A 17,935-nucleotide genomic window follows, 5' to 3' on the forward strand; every position below is an offset into this window, starting at 1 on the left:
AGGAAGCAACACTGATTGACAATCAATTTCACCTGCTGTTGTGCAAATGGAATAGACAACAGGTGGAAATTATTGGCAATTAGCAAGACACACTCAATAAAGGAGTGGTTCTGCAGGTGGGGACCACAGACCACGTCTCAGAACCTATGCTGTCTGGCTGATGTTTTGGTCAGTTTTGAATGTTGGTGGTGCTTTCACACTCGTGGTAGCATGAGACGGACTCTACAACCCACACAAGTGGCTCAGGTAGTGCAGCTCATCCAGGATGGCACATCAATGCGAGCTGTGGCAAGAAGGTTTGCTGTGTCTGTCAGCGTAGTGTCCAGAGGCTGGAGGCGCTACCAGGGGACAGGCCAGTACACCAGGAGACGTGGAGGAGGCCGTAGGAGGGCAACAACCCAGCAGCAGGACCGCTACCTCCGCCTTTGTGCAAGAAGGAACAGGAGGAGCACTGCCAGAGCCCTGCAAAATGACCTCCAGCAGGCCACAAATGTGCATGTGTCTGCACAAACGGTTAGAAACCGACTCCATGAGGATGGTATGAGGGCCCGACGTCCACAGATGGGGGTTGTGCTCACAGCCCAACACCGTGCAGGACGCTTGGCATTTGCCAGAGAACACCAGGATTGGCAAATTCGCCACTGGCGCCTTGTGCTCTTCACAGATGAAAGCAGGTTCACACTGAGCACATGACAGACGTGACAGAGTCTGGAGACGCCGTGGAGAGCGGTCTGCTGCCTGCAACATCCTTCAGCATGACCGGTTTGTAGGGCTGGACCCGAATATTCGGGTATTCGGATATTCGTTCGTTGAGTAGGTATTCGGTTTTTAATTTTGGTATTCGGATATTCGTTTTTTTTCTCCTTTCCAGAGTTCCACCTCACTCTAACCACTTCTGTTCTCGCGGGTCACGTCAGAATATCTTGCGCGCGGGACAGAACTGAACTGTTATTGGCTGGAGCGGGAGTTTAATCCAGACGATGCGGGAGCAAATTAATAAATAGTTAAGAAAACTGTAATAATTGTAAAAAAAAAAACCTAAAGAAATCTCTCAACGCGCAGGATGGACCGACACACACACGCACACACCGATGGTGTTTGGACTGGGGTAAGGAACGGGACCACACTATTCAGCGCTGCTGTTTTAATAAATATATAAGTAAATTTGAAGCATTAAATGTAGTTTATTTAATTTATATTAGGAACGTGGGGCGGGAGCGGCAGAAATGTGTATGTGGCGGGCGGGCGCGGGATTAAAAGAAGCATTTTTTTTGCGGAGCGGTAACGAGACAGAAACGCGGGAGCGTGGAAGAGTGGGTTTAAAAATCAGTCTCGCGCAGACCTCTATTATACATGATAAAAAAAAAATGCAGGCTCTTCGAAACTGATTTATATAATAAAACGTAAGGGGTAATGTGGCAACAGTAGGGGCTAAATCGGTTACAAAAGCCTGGCCTACAAAAATGATGTCTGAACGAATTTCCTCTTATCTAATATAATTTAAAATGGTTTAAAAATATAAAATAATTTCTAAGCAAACGAAATATTTAATATTGAGAGCTTATAGCCCAAGTGCAAAAATACAAAATCAGTAATATGCCCTGCACAATCCTTTAACCGAAATAGACCAAGTACAGTTTACAATGACTGTCCTCTAATATAATCAACAATGTTTAAGAATATAAAATACTTCCTGAACAAACGTTTTTTTTGTTTGTTTTTTTAAGCAAATAGCCTAAGTGTGAAAACACAAACAGCAATTTACTGGGCTGGCTTGCGCAGCGGAGAAACCGTGCAGCAGCAGCCTCCTAGCCTGCTTACGCAGCGGATAAGCCGCGGTGTGGGGCACCAGAAATTCCGGGATGAAAACACAAAGAAATCTGGGCTAAAAACACAGAAAAAATATGGGGTGAAAACACAAAAATCCGGGATAAAAACACCAAAAATCCGGGGTGAATATGTCTCGTCGGTCAGAGCAAATTGAACATTTTTCAGTGGATTAAAGGGGCCGTGATTTGCTTTTTTTTTTTTTTTTTTTTTTACCTCTTTTTTAAAAAACGAATATTCGAATATTCGCTTCGAATCAGTGCCGAATATCCGGAGCTCAAAAAACGCTATTCGGGCCAGCCCTACCGGTTTGGCAGTGGGTCAGTAATGGTGTGGGGTGGCATTTCTTTGGAGGGCTGCACAGCCCTCCATGTGCTCACCAGAGGTAGCCTGACTGCCATTAGGTACCGAGATGAGATCCTCAGACCCCTTGTAAGACCATATGCTGGTGCGGTTGGCCCTGGGTTCCTCCTAATGCAGGACAATGCTAGACCTCATGTGGCTGGAGTGTGTCAGCAGTTCCTGTAAGATGAAGGCATTGAAGCTATGGACTGGCCCGCCCGTTCCCCAGACCTGAATCCGATTGAGCACATCTGGGACATCATGTCTCGCTCCATCCACCAACGTCACGTTGCACCACAGACTGTCCAGGAGTTGGCGGATGCTTTAGTCCAGGTCTGGGAGGAGATCCCTCAGGAGACCATCCGCCACCTCATCAGGAGCATGCCCAGGCGTTGTAGGGAGGTCATACAGGCACGTGTAGGCCACACACAATACTGAGCCTCATTTTGACTTGTTTTAAGGACATTACATTAAAGTTGGATCAGCCTGTAGTGTGTTTTTTCACTTTAATTTTGTGTGTGGTTCCAAATCCAGGCCTCCATTGGTTAATAAATTTGATTTCCATTGATGATTTTTGTGTGATTTTGTTGCCAGTACATTCAACTTTGTACAGAACAAAGTATTCAATGAGAATATTTCATTCATTCAGATCTAGGATGTGTTATTTGAGTGTTCCCTTTATTTTTTGAGCAGTGTATATATATATATATATATATATATATATATATATATATATATATATATATATATATATATATATATATATATATTTATTTATTTATTATTTAGTATGAGAGCATCAGTTAAAGTAAAGTAGTGAAGAGGTAGAGTTACAGGTATACAGTGAATAGTGAATATTTGAGTAATGTTCTAATCCAGGTTATGCGAAGCAACAACAACTACTCAACTAAAGGAGAACTCTGGTGTAAAATGGACTTTTGCTGTAGTAAAACATGATAAAGTGTCCTTAACTTTGATAAACAGCACACCTCCGCTCTCCTGCAGCTTTCCAAGAACCAGATTTTACAGTTTTTACAGATTTTACAGTTTGTCCAAACATGCTTTAGAATGAATTATATGCAGCATATTTTACTCCTGCAGATAAATCACTTTTTACACCGTTATCCAGCTCAAAGTAGCTCCACACCTCCTTACTAGAATCCAGAGAACCCTGATATTTAAAACAAGGCATTAATAACTTAAAAAGTGCAGAAGAAGCTTATTAAAAATCACTGTTTACCACCCATAGCGCAGGTAAATCTTTGAGCCTGGAGATTAGTTTATGCTACTGGTGTAAAAAGCGATTTATCTGCAGGGGCAAAATATGCCCCATATCATTTATTCTTAAGCATGTTTGAACAATAGGTAAAAAAATACTGGATCTCGGAAAGCTGTAGGAGAGTGGAGGTGTGCTATTCAACAAAGTTAAGTACTTTTTATCATGTTTTACTACAACAAAAGTCCATTTTACACCAGAGTTCTCCTTTAGTTGAGTAGTTGTTGTTTCTCATAATCTGGATTCGAACATTACTCAAATATTCACTATTCACTGTATACCTGTAACTCTACCTCTTCACTACTTTACTTTAACTGATGCTCTCAAACTTTACATTAAAGTGTAACTAAACCTCCTGATTTTAACTGACTCCATCTTTAGATCAAATTTGCAAAAGGCTAAAAATGGGAGGGGCACTGTGTGATGTATGGGTTTAGGGGCGGGACAGATAGGAAAGCTGATTGGGCTGAGCAGTGTGCCTCTGATAGCGGTAAGACGCAGATGATTGGACGTCAGCCTGAATTCCAGGTGACTCTACCTCATAAAACTGATTGAGAAAATCCAGCAGAGATGATCAAAACTGTCTAATCTAAGCAAGAGGAGATACTTTTTAAAGAATGTAAAATATAAAACAAATTCTGTTTTATTTAACTATATATTTTTGGGTACCACTTTAAAATAAGACTACCTTTATAAAGGGTTTATAAATTGTTTATAATTAGTTTATTAATGGTTACTAATTAGGTTGTAAATGCCTTAAAAATCATTAATAATCAGTTATAACACATATAATGAAAAAAGGGCAACAATGACCTGCTGTTTGCCAAATAGTGAACTATATATTACACAGCCGTCTATATTGTTGCCCTTTCTATGTATGTGTTATAACTGATTATTAATGATTTTTAAGGCATTTACAACCTAATTAGTAACCATTAATAAACTAATTGTAAACCTTTTATAAACCCTTTAGTCTTATTTTAAAGTGGTACCCTTTTTTGTTTAGTAAATCAATCCAGATATTTCTATTCACAGTTTGGGTGAGTTTAGTATAAATCTACAATGCAGAACATTTTAAAATAATGAATTAAAAATGTGATAAATCATAGTAAATTATTAATAGTAACAGTAATAGTCAAAATTTTACTGGACGCTCAGTCCTGTCGTGCATATAGATAAATTATGGGATGTTAGTGAAGTGTTGTGTTCCTGTGAGTGTGACTCAGAGTTGCTGTGTGAATCATGTGTGTGTGTGTGTGTGTGTATGTGTGTGTGTCTGTGTTTGTTCAGTGAAGCAATGTGATGTTCCTGCAGGACAGAGCCTTCAGCTTCAGGCCAAAGCCATGAATACACACACACACACACACACACACACACACTGTTACACCTGCCGCATCAGTACCGCTCACGCACCTTTAAAGCGATAGTTTTAGCAAAAAACAAATCAGATCTACACAGATTTACATTCACCTAACCTCAAACACTCCACTGTGTTCTCCAGTGGTGTCCCTCAAGCCTCAGTGCTCAGGTCTCTTTATCTTCTCTCTATACTCACTCTTTTGGTGATGTAATGATCCATATAAGGATTTAATGAGATGTAATTAGAAAGATCAGAACATTCTAAAATATCACATTTGGATAAAATATCTGCTTGTATATGTAAATCAGATAAATGCTAACAGAGTTGGCTAGCTTCTGTTAGGACAACACTCATTTCTTTATATAGCTAATATTTACTAGCTTTCATCATAACAGCTATATTAAAACAGGCTTAGTGCTGTTCGATGTAGATAAAATGTGATTATTTTTATGGTATGATCAGATAATTCATTAGCTAACTGGCTCAGTAGCCTCAGTAATCAGACAAGCTAAATGCTAAGTTACTGAGCTTACCAGTGTTGTGCCAGTTCACAGCTTTTCTGAACTAGTTCTAGTTCAGTTCATACATGCTCAAAGTGAACAGTTCACGTTCAAAGTTCACAATTTTAATTCTGAACTAGTTCAAAGTTCAGTTCATTTTACTTTTTTCGTGAGATATTCAAATAAATACTTTTTTTCACACTAAAAGCTAGAAATCACTGTACGTTCTTTAAACTGCTCATTGTAGAAATTTACCCATGATACTGTAATTGTGGGTTTCTTACCAGGTGATGAAAATGTTCATAAGGAGAATTTTTAATTGCAGCGCTTTCTCTTTCTCTCTCTCTCTCTCTCTCTCTCTCTCTCTCTCGCCCTCGCGCTCCGCGCTCTCATCGTCGGTCTCTGTCTCTCTATATCTGTATCTCTCTCTCTCGCGCACGCGCTCTGCGCTCTCGTCGTTGGTCTCTCTCTCTCTCTCTCTGTATCTCTCTGTATCTGTATCTCTCTCTCTCTCGCCCTCAAGCTCCACGCTCTCATCATCGGTTTCTCTCTCTCTCTCGCGCTCTGCGCTCTCGTCGTTGGTCTCTCTCTCTCTCGCTCTCATCGTGTCTCTCTCTCTCGCTCTGCACTCTCGTCGTTGGTCTCTCTCTCTCTTACTCTCTCTCGCTCTGCGCTCTCATCGTGTCTCTTCTTTCTCTCTCTCGCGCTCTCATCGTGTGTCTCTCTTTCTCTCTCTCTCTCTCTTGCCCTCACACTCTCTTCGTCGGCCTCTCTCTCTCTCTGTATCTCTCTCTCTCGCCCTCGTGCTCCGCGCTCTCGTCGTCGGTCACTCTCTCTCTCTCTCTCTCTCTCTCTCTCTCTTTCTCTCGCGCTCTCAACGTCGGTCTCTCCCTCTCTCTCCCTCTCTCTCTCTCGCCCTCGCGCTCTCGTCGTTGGTCTCTCTCTCTCTCTCTCTCTCTCTCTCGCTCTCGCCCTCGGGCTCTCTACCCAACGTTTATTTACAGTGATGTCTGTCGTTCATGACACATAATGTGAACTAATTCACGTTCTTTATTTAAAAATGTGTTGCGTTCAGTTCAACGTTCACGAAAAAATGAGCGTGTTCAGTGAACGCACAACACTCGAGCTTACATAGCTAAAGTTTGCTAACTTTCACTGTGGTAGAAAAGCTGCACATATTCATACCCAACCATCAATTTATAACAAGAAAATAAGTAAAAGTAAGAAAACTGTTCCTACCTGAAGACTGGAAGCTTAGCTCTCCCCCCTGTTTCAGTTGAATTTGAAAGGAAGACTCGCACTGATGATGTCAGATGCAGCAAAAGATTTTGATTGGCTGGTGTGATTTTTTGGTCCTGGGACATCATCGAAGTTGTTGCCCTCAGGACAGCCCCGACATGGCAAAATCAGGAGGTGCCATTTGCAGTCATATTTATAGCATTAATGAAAGACTCCAAAGGAAATGTCTTTTCTTTTCTTTATCTGAATGGAAATAAATCAGGCTACGTTCAACACGGCAGATGAAAGTGCTCAAAAAACTAGAAAATCATTGAAAAGTTACTTTATTTCTGTAATTCAGTTCACAAAAATGTGAAGATTAAAATAGAGTGATCTATTTTAAGAGTTTATTTCTTTTACTGTTGATGATAATGGCTCACAGCCAATGAAAACCCAAAAATCAGTGTCTTAGTATAAAATTAAAAAGTACCGGTTGGTACTTTTGGCAGTGTGGGCAGAAGGAAGCATTTACTTTAAAATTAATGACTCTTCCTACTGCCTGACGCTTTAGAAGCTTTCCAGTTATGGATGGAAGCTCACTAACTAAAGCAAACCTGTGCATCTCTACAACCACTGTTTTTAACCATCTTCACCCATTCAAAACCACTCATTATCTTATAGGCAATTGATTGGTTTGCTTGCTTTACTCTTTATTCTGTTTCTTGTTGATATTGAGTGTGTAACAAGCGAGGGTGTACACATCCTATCTGCATGGCTAAGACAGGATTGGACGGCTGACTGTTGTCAGGGTTTTAATCAGTCAGTGGAGCTCCTGTATTTCCCACTGACAAGATAGAAACACAGCAGAAATTGACCTGAACACACCTCACTTCCAGACCACACCACACCAAACCATCAGTGTAGATTTATTCCTTAACTTTGATGCTATTTTAACAGCTTAGATGCAAGGTGTTGATGGGGTGTAACATGGCAATGAGCACTGTGGCGCCTCTTGCGAGAGGTGTATGTTTGGGATCTGAATCTTTAATTCGAATTGGAGACAATTCAGTATGTGTACCTGAAATCTAAATCTAAAATCAATATAAAAAATTAAAACAAAGATCAGATTTGGCCAGAAAATCGGATTTGGACTATTTTAAACCTGCGATGTTGAAAATAGCCTGATTTATTACTATTCAGACAGAGAAAAGAAAATTACATTTTTCTTATCAATGCTACAAATGTGCTACATCTCATTAAAAGACAACCCAATATAAATAATTTTACTAGAATATTAGACTCATATCTACCATACTGTCTGTGTCTATCCTCTTCTTCACTTCGGCCTTATTGTCTGGCTGTAATTAATGTATCCACCCACACACACACACACACACACACACACACACACACTGCACCTACTGTGTGTGTGAAGAAGTGCATGTCAGCTCAGGTGTTTCTCCTCATTAGCTGAACCCCAATTGCCGCACACTGTTTCCACCAGCTGAGTCCTACACGCTCAATAAACACACACACACACACACACACACACACACACACACACGTACAACAAACAAGGGAGTTAAGACTATATTTACTACAATAAAATAATAATTAAACCTCCAATGTAAAACAAACAATGAATCTGATTGGATAAGAAAGACTGAACCACCACAGCTATAGCGCCTCCACTGGCTGGTTGCAGTATAATGTGTAGCTCCGCCTATCCTCATATATTTCAATGACAAAACAGGCCCACCCATTTTCCTTCTTATTTTTCTCTTCTAAACTGTCTTTGTTATAAAAGGAGACGGATGTAAATGCAGGATTATCTTTAATATTTATTAAACCAGATGAACAAAAGCAAAATAGATAAGAATAATGCGAAAACAAGAATAAACGAGACTTAAGTCCTAATGCTTCTTGCTATTTAATTTCCCTCTCGTTTCTGCACAGCAAAAAGGCAAGTGTTAAATTAACTCCCACAGAGTTGATTTTAACTCTTTTTCCGGGTTTATATAGCTCCACAGTCTTTAGAGTTAAATCAACACTTGCTTTCCTTTTTAACTCACATTTGTATTCCTTTAACCTCCTAAAGTTTAAAAAAATATAAATAAGAAGAAGGTTAGTCAATTGATATGACTTTTTATTATTTAATTATTATTCAGGACAGGTTAGCATGTAATCTTCTATTGTATTTCTTAGTGCATTACCAACACTTTATCACAGTTTACTCTACAAAGGATGGTAACTTGCTCTTATAGCCTACAATATATTGGCTAGACAAACAACCATTAAACAAAATATAACACAATACCCAATAGAAGGAGCCCTGGTGGGCAAGATTTCACACTGATGGTAAGTTAGGATCTGGGGGACACAGCCATTATGCAAATAACGTGTTTAACTGGGCGGAGTTTAAATAAATCTCTGTGGAGCTGGCCAGTATTTATTGGGTTTAGTGGGATTAACACTGAAATATTCAACTCTGTCAAATAACTCCAACACTGAACACCATTTAAATCTGAATGAGCAGTGTTGGGAGTAACGGCGTTAAAACTAACGGCGTTACTAACGGCGTTACTTTTTTTCAGTAACGAGTAATCTAACTAATTACTATGACTGTAACTATAACGCCGTTACCATTTCCGACACCCCGTTACTGCACGTTACTTTAGCAGCTCTATGAACTTATTTTTTTACTTCGCTTTGCCCTGGTTAACCCCTCCTCTGTCCGGTGAACTTGAGCTTCTGGCCGCTGTGCCTGTGGTTTGGCGTGGTGAAGTGAGGCACAATTGTGACGATTTGCTGCTCTAATCAATTCAGTCATTGCCGTGGACAACCCAAGTTCCCAATTAAGGACGTTAAGCTCTTTTTAGCTGCTCCGGTTTTTGTGGTGCTGCTGCTTTCTATTTTAGAGCTTAGATTCTCTGCCCGAATCCCACCTGACCTGAGGACCGACCCGAAATCAGGCAAATTTTTATTTTATATAAAGCTCTGGTGTGATAATCACAATGTTGCTAAGTAACCAATTATTATTGTTCACTAAAGCGAACGAAATAGCGAAAATTGAAAGTGAAAAACATTTGTGTTAACTGAATCTAATAAAAACGGTAATTAAAAGGAAAAACATAACTATCTCGAACTGTATTTTGTGTTTATAAAACTAACTAAAACGAACTGAAATTACTGATAGAATACCCTCATTTTTGTGTTTAATTTATTTATAAGCGCTGTTGTACAGCGCAGTTGTACAGCGGGAGTTGTTGTGCCGAGCGCGCGGCACTCGTGGTCCGTTAGTTCTTGTGTAAAGCGCTCGCGCTAGCAAGCTCACCCTAAAATGAACAGAAAAAATAAAAACAAAATAAAATTAAACTATAATAAAAATGAAAACTGTAATCACGTAGCTCTGGGCGCACGTGAACGCCTCCGCGTTTGACTTGCAGCATTGTGTGTAGCTGTTCTTAAAAATCATTTAAATTAAATAATAGTTCTATGCTTCTATGTTACAGTGTTAATTAACATAATTCTGATTATATTTCGCTCATTCAATCAGCCCGAAAACAGACAGTTTATGGGGCGGATCGGGTCGGGCTCATAATGACAGTTTATGGTTCGGGCTTGGGCAGAATGTGCACGGGCTCCGGCTGGGTCGGATTTTTTGGGCACGATCTAAGCTCTATTCTCTTTTGGTGAAGCTGGTATATTAATACCATTTTAACGGGCATTAAATTGTTGTTTTTGTCCATTATTTTGTTTTATATATACATATTTCTTTTGAGTGTGGCTTGGTTTGTTAAATTTTTTCCGCTTTTTTCAGTATTACAAGTTTTAGTAATTTTCTTTGGTTGTGTGGAGAATTTCGTTTTATTTTTTTGAAATTCGTTAGATTATATTTTTGTCAACATTTTGGGTTTATTTTCGTTTGTTATTTTTTGTTATTTTTCTAATAATAATAGTAAATGCATAATTGATTTCCTTTTTTTGACGGGCGAATAATAAAAAGTAACGCGATAGTTACTTTTACTGGTAACTAATTACTTTTATAGTGGAGTAACTCCGTTAGTAACTCAGTTACTTTTTTGGAGAAGTAACGAGTAACTATAACTAATTACTTTTTCAAAGTAACGTGCCCAACACTGTGAATGAGTTAAAATTACACTTTGAGAGTGAAAATCAGCTATCAGCTGTTTAACTCTGAAATTTCAACTCTCCTGTTTTTGCTGTGTGACGAAATAAAGGGTGTCCCGTGACTTTTGACTCACTCTGTATATATATATATTTTATAGTGTAAATACTAATAACTTTTTAAAACACACATACATCAAACAACCCAACAAAGCAAAAATAGTGGCGTATTAGTAGTGTAATACACAGATTATAAAATAGTGAAGTCAACGCTGCCCTCTGGTGTTTGAGGTGGTATATAGTGAGTTTATATTTTTAAAGTTTCAGTATGAAGAAAAGTTTTTTTTCTATCTACACCTGTAGTCTGTATACACTCTAATACCTGTTCAGGGGTTAACAGTGAGGGAGAGTAAGAAAAGTCAGAAATAATCGTGACAGAATTAATTATTCAGTGTTTTTTATTAAATAAATCCTTACAAATATCTCATGTCTGAAAAATATGTTTTATTTACAGTTGTGTTTGTTTTACTGATTAAAATTATTATACCATTATGAAGCTGCATGAAATATACAGTACATATACATATATATTATGTATATATTATATATAGTATGTACTGTATATATATATATATATATATATATATATATATATATATATATATATATTATATTATAATATAAGATTTACCCTGCAGATTATACACAGTAAATATTATAGTATAGTGCAAATAATTATAACATTATAGTGATTAAAATCTGCATTGTAAATAATATAAAAAGGAAATTGAACAAATATAATTTGAAATTATCAAGTGAAATTAAGCTTTTTTTAAAGACAATAAAGAAAAAATAATGAGATAATAAAATAGCAGTGTGTGTGTGTGTATGGCTCAGATGGCACACTGGTACAGTTTCTTCTTCTGCAGACGTTACGCGTTTCCGATTCCGACCAGCAGAGCCACCAGAAACGCCAGATTCCCCAGGAAGAAGAATCCCAGCAGCAGAACTCCTGTACTCGTCTATCAGAAACACAGTGATGCACAGCCTCAGAGACACAGTGATACACAGCTTTAGAAAACACAGTGATACACAGCCTCAGAAACACAGTGATGCACAGCCTCAGAAAACACAGTGATGCACAGCCTCAGAGACACAGTGATACACAGCCTCAGAAAACACAGTGATGCACAGCCTCAGAGACACAGTGATACACAGCCTCAGAAAACACAGTGATGCACAGCCTCAGAGACACAGTGATACACAGCCTCAGAAAACACAGTGATGCACAGCCTCAGAAAACACAGTGATGCACAGCCTCAGAGACACAGCCTCAGAAAACACAGTGATGCACAGCCTCAGAAAACACAGTGATGCACAACCTCAGAAAACACAGTGATGAATGTACTACTTTGCGTATTGATGCTCATATTGTGTACAATTTATTGGAAAAAAAACACTGGAAAAAACTACACTAAAGTGCACTTTAAGCAGTATTTAATGCCACTACATTCAGTTTTCTATCAACACAACCTATAAATTAAAGCACATTGCTAAAAATACATTTAATACAAATGCATATACAAGAAAGTATATTTAATGTGTATTTTTATTGAGTATATTTAACACAACACGCACTTTTAATATTCTTCACCTAATTTTAACATACTGTAATGTTTTTATGTACACTTCCTTTTTTACAAGGGTTGTGTGCTTAGGGTCATTGTCTTGATGCATAACCCACCTTCTCTTTATTCTTATTTTATTTTATTTTAATTCCTTGTTGTTCTTTTACATGTTTTAAATTTTACTTCTCTTTGTTTTAACCATGTTTGAATCAATCATGCTTTATTCTTATTTAGTTTTTATTTCCAATTTTACTGTTATTCTTTTACGTGTTTTTTTTTTTTTTTTTTTTTGACTTCTCTGTGTGTTTTCTAGTTTGTAAAGCACTTTGAATGACCGTTGTGTATGAAAGGTGCTGAGAATGAAGGCATGCATTGTTGTTCATTGTTCTCCTGGTGGTGAACTCATGAAAATTAATTTTAGCCAATGAGAGAGGGGCCTTCAGTTGCTTAGAAGTTACTCTGGTGTCCTTTGTTACCTCACAGACTATTACACGCCTTGTTCTTGGAGTGATGGCTCTTTTAGTTGATTAAACACTCCTGGGTTTGTACACTGTGGATTAGTGGAGTTTAAACTCTTTATAGATGATTTTTTAACCTTTTCCAGCCTGATGAGCATCAATATCTCTTGTTCTGAGCTCCTCAGAAATCTCACTTGTTCCACAAACGTGTTGTAATGAGCAGATTTTAATAGATACCTGTTCTTTAAATAAAACAGGCTCCGCCCACTCAGACCTGATTATCATCCCACTGATTAAAAACAAATTTAATTTTACCTTTGAATTTCCTGGAATTTCCTAATCCTGGAGTTTCACATACTTTTGCTTCTCACAAATACGTAATATTGGATCTAATATTGGATTTTCCTTAATAAATAAATCAAAAAGTTTAATATTTTGTTTCAATTGTTTAACAGGGTTCTCTTTATCTACTTTTAGGATTTGAGTGTAAAAAATCTGATGATGTTTTATGTCACATTTATGCAGAAATATAGAAAATTCTAAAGAGTTCAAAGTTTTTTTTTTTATTAAAACAAATAAGGCTTTGCATAATTTCATATTATTCAAAAATACTGCATAAAAATTTAAATGCACTTATAAAGGCTTACCCCCTGTGAATCAGGCTCTGTCACATCTGAGAAAAAATAAAAGTCGTTATTAACAAAATTGGTCAGGATGTGTGAATATATAAATCTGTTATTTAAAGCTTCTTCTCTTAACCCTTTCAGACCCTGCATCCACTACAATGTACATCATGTATTTTATATATTTTTAAATGTTTTTTTGGAATATAAAACTATTTAAGAGCTGCTTTTCATCAGAATAGATCATTAACAAGCCAATAAACAAGTTTATAAACCAATCAAAAGTAACTTGGCCCCACCCACTGCACTGGAAAAACAGTAGTACTAGAATTAACAGCAATTTTTTACCAATTAAAAAATAATGTGGTTTAGATAAGATAAAAATGAAACATACTATATATATATATATATATATTTTTTTTTTGTTATTTGGATTTATTTGCTATATAAATTTTTTAGTAAAATATGCATTACAGACACAGACGGAGATATGCTATTTTATATATATAGATATATATCCTCTGATAAGCTAAATATTTTACCGTTTAGCTTCCATCTCTGGTAGAAATCCTGTAACAGGTAGAAAATTGCCTCCCAGGCGACGAATCCTCCCATAACCTTCGTCAACCACTGCGAATCAGAAGTGTCCACCAGAAACAGGCCTGTGAAAATCGCCGCCACTGCAGGAGAAAAACATTATAATTCATTATATATAATGTATATTTATAGGGTGCCGAGTGGTCCAGCGGTCTAAAGCGCTGCCACTATGAGCAGGAGGTCGCAGGTTCGAACCCCAGCTCATGCAGCTTTGCCATCAAGCTGCCGGCGCTCAGAGGGAGCAAAATTGGCCCTGCTCCCTCTGGGTGGGTAGATGGCGCTCTCTCCCCACATCACTCCTATGGTGATGTCTGCAGCACAGGGCATCTGTGAGCTGATGTACCGGAGCCGAGCTGCTGTGCTTTCCTCCATGGCTGCTCGGTAATGCTGCATCAGCAGCAGCTCGAAAAGAAGCGGTGGCTGACTTCACATGTATCGGAGGAGGCATGTGTTAGTCTTCACCCTCCTGGTGTGTTGTGGCATCACTAGTGATAAGGGGAGTCCTAATGAGTGGGTTGGGTAATTGGCCGTGTAAATTGGGGAGAAAAATGGGAAAAATTAGAAATAAAATTATAAAAAAAAAAATTAAAAAAAATGTATATTTATGTATGTATCTTTATGTGTGTGAATATAATGATTAAATATTAGAGTGAAAGTTTTTTGAGTTTATTGGAAAAAAAAATATAGATATTCTACAATTTAAAGGAGGCTGTAGCTTTTAGTTAGTGGAACGTTTTCTGAACATTGCTTTCATGTTACAGGACAAACTTTCTGGGTTTTTTTTTTTTTCAAAACATTGCTAAACGTACTTATAATGTTTTCTGTTAGCTCATGTTTGACATGCTTCTCTCAGTTACATAATGTTCCCCCTCTTAAAGTCTGTCAACTGGGAAAAATGTCTTTGAGTGAATTGTACAGGCATGTCTGCCATGTCACTGATCTCTCACCAGGAGGTACACTACCACTACTTAAAAGAGTATAAAGCTTGTCTCTGGGGCTGTACCTTATATTAAGGTACAAAAAAGTACCTTTCAGTGAAACACGTTTCAGTGTACCCATGTTTTTTGTATCAGTAAAGATTATAAAGATTATAAACATCATCATCAACTAAATATGGCTCAAAAACTTGATGATCCAAAATTGTCTGGCTTTCAAATAAAAAAATGTGCAATTTAAATACAGTTTATTAGTACAGTGAATGTACCCTTTGGCTGCAGGTTAAATGGTACAAATCTGTACTTATTGCTGTTAGAAATGACTTTGTACTTCAGAGGGAACAAATCTGATCCTGTAAAGACCAATATTGTACCTTTAAGGGTACAATTATGAAGAGTGTACCTTTGAGTACAAAAAAGTACTCATATCGTACCTCTGTTTTTTAGAGTGTATTGTATCCTCATAGAGCTTTTATACAGGAAGAAGCACTTTTACAGCCTCTTGTGGTAAAACCCAGTGTCTAATCAGACCACACCTGTAATCGTTAACATATCTGCTTGTGATATAACTGCAGGGTGTGTAAAACTGCTGTAATAAATGTTTTGTTCTGTTTATATTTAGGAAAATATCATTGATTCATGGTGTTATTATTTTTGTCTGACTCATTCCTATAGGGGGTTAAAGAAGTGCAGATGAACTCTAATGGGACGATGTAGAAAACACAGCGGTCAGTTTAACATTTAGCAGTTTAATTTTCTGACCGTATCAAGCTAAATTCGAAAATAGATTTTTTTTCAGTATAGTGAAGAAGAAATTAGTCTTTCTTAATAATTTTATTAATAATTTTATTTCTAATTTTTCCCATTTTCTCCCCAATTTACACGGCCAATTACCCAACACACTCACTAGGACTCCCCCTATCACTAGTGATGCCCCAACACACCAGGAGGGCGAAGACTAACACATGCGTCCTCCGATACATGTGAAGTCAGACTCCGCCTCTTTTCGAGCGCTTGCTGATGCTGTAGCATTGACGAGCAGCATCACGGCGCTGACGCTCCGTGGAAAGCGCAGCAACTCGGTTCTGATACATCAGCTCACAGACGCCCTGTGCTGCAGACATCACCCTAGGAGTGATGTGAGGAGAGAGCACCATCTACTGTACCCACCCGGAGGGAGCAGGGCCAATTGTGCTCCCTCTGAGCGCCGACAGCTTGATGGTAAAGCTGCATGAGCGGGATTCGAACCTGAGACCTCCCGCTCATAGTGGCAGCGCTGTAGACCACTGGACCACTCAGCGCCCCAGAAATGTGTCTTTATCCATTTTTTTTTCAATGATCTAGTTTTTCATTTTTGTCACGTCTGGTGCTGTTAGCTCCTCTGTCCCTTCCACACCAAGCTCTAACGGAGGTTCTCAGGTCAACAACTACATTACCCAGAATGCACCACCCGCTGACATCACGCACTCACCTGATCACGTGACACCTCACCTGCTTCCTCCAGGAAGTCCCGAATACTGATTACTGGCACTATAAAAGAGCACTCCACACAAACACCCACGCCGCGTATTGTAGGTTCTCCTCTTTACAAAGCGTTTCTATATCTCTTGTCTCAGTTTATCTTGTGTATGACCTTGCTTTTGTTTTCTCGACGCCGATTATTGCCTTTGCCTCTGATACTGGATTGCTTGTGTATTACCTGGACTGTGTTTTCACTACTGCCTCTTGGATTACCTCTGATATTGGATCTCTCGTGTATGAACTCTGGACTGTCTCTCGTTTATGGTATGGTTTTGTCTACATTGCTCTGTTTACTGGTGATCACCCATTTTTCTGTATCGACTACGATTACATCTGTTTATTGTTTTAATAAACTTTATATACTTTTATCAGTATCTGCACGTGTCTGCAATTCTGTACAAACCATGACAATTTTGGCCTTTCACAAACAGAAGAAGGTTTTTCAGATTTGTCCATTTTTGTAGCTTGTAACAGAAATTTTGATGGTAATCCAACTTGAAAAATGCAAAAAATTGAAAAATCAGAAAATAAAATTATTCTATTTTATTTTTCCTGAAATTCCAATTGAGAGCAGAGATAAAAAAAAAAAAATTGAATAATTGGATAAAAAACTAATTTCTTATACACTGCACTACATTTTATATATATATATATTATGTGTATTTATCTTGATATGTATTTTGTTCTATTATATTTTTATTGTGTTTTATTGTTTTATTGTGGTGGATCATGAGATCACAATTTTGTTCCACCTCATGTACCACATGTGATGCGAATGACAAAATCTCCTTGAAATAATGAATTTTTACATCAAATTTTCTATTTTTGCATTTAGCCTAAAACGAGAGAAAATGTAATTAATGTAATTAATGTATTTAATAATCATTACACTGAACATCAGTGTATCTGCTACTGTCACGTCTTGGCCTCGTCTCGTGTCTCTGTGTGTCTTCCCCACGTGACCTGTGCTCCCCTGTGTCTCCCGTCTCAGTACTTTTCCACCTGTGTCTCATTTGTAGCTCCGCCCCTTCCCCAGGTGTTTCTAATTCTAGTGTGTTTCCTGTTTCTTTAAATAGCCCTCCTCTGCCACTTTGTCTCCGTCGGTCTTTGCACCTTCACCTGTCGTTCGTCTCTCTGTGTTTTCATAACGTTTCTCAGTGTCTCTCTTAGCCTTGGTTCCTTGTTTCTTGTTTATTTCTTGTTTTCTCGTTTATAGTTTATTTCCTTGTTTATTTCTAGTTTCTTGTTTTATTTCTTGTTCCCTAGCTCCCTGTATATACCCTGCTTGTGTTGATTCCTAGTTTAGCTCCTTGTATATATTCCCTGTTTGTTTATGTATTATCACTAGTTGGTTTAGTTTAGGTTCTTTGATTTGTTTTGGTTATTGGTTATTTGTGTGTCTTTGTTTCATGTTACTTGTTATCTTGTTATTTATTTATTAAATTATTATTTATTTTCACCCTACCTGCACTTGTGTCCGCCTCCTCGTCTACCTGCCTGGGTAACAGTGACAGCTACATAA

General features: G+C 38.0%; 1 protein-coding gene across 1 annotated transcript in view; it reads right to left on the bottom strand.

Annotated features, from left to right (window-relative positions):
- Positions 1-11,091: 11,091 nt before the first annotated feature.
- The window catches only part of zgc:163022 (putative ferric-chelate reductase 1), a 49,292-nt gene continuing 42,448 nt past the window's right edge, over positions 11,092-17,935 (bottom strand). Inside the window, exons 15-17 of the mRNA XM_049480072.1 lie at positions 13,903-14,040; positions 13,385-13,410; positions 11,092-11,673 (exon numbers count right to left, since the gene is read on the bottom strand). Coding sequence (XP_049336029.1) covers positions 11,584-11,673; positions 13,385-13,410; positions 13,903-14,040 — 254 coding nt within the window. The 3' untranslated portion in view covers positions 11,092-11,583. The remainder of the gene's footprint in view (positions 11,674-13,384; positions 13,411-13,902; positions 14,041-17,935) is intronic.

The sequence above is a fragment of the Astyanax mexicanus genome, chromosome 6, assembly GCF_023375975.1.
Source record: "Astyanax mexicanus isolate ESR-SI-001 chromosome 6, AstMex3_surface, whole genome shotgun sequence".
NCBI lineage: Eukaryota > Metazoa > Chordata > Actinopteri > Characiformes > Acestrorhamphidae > Astyanax > Astyanax mexicanus.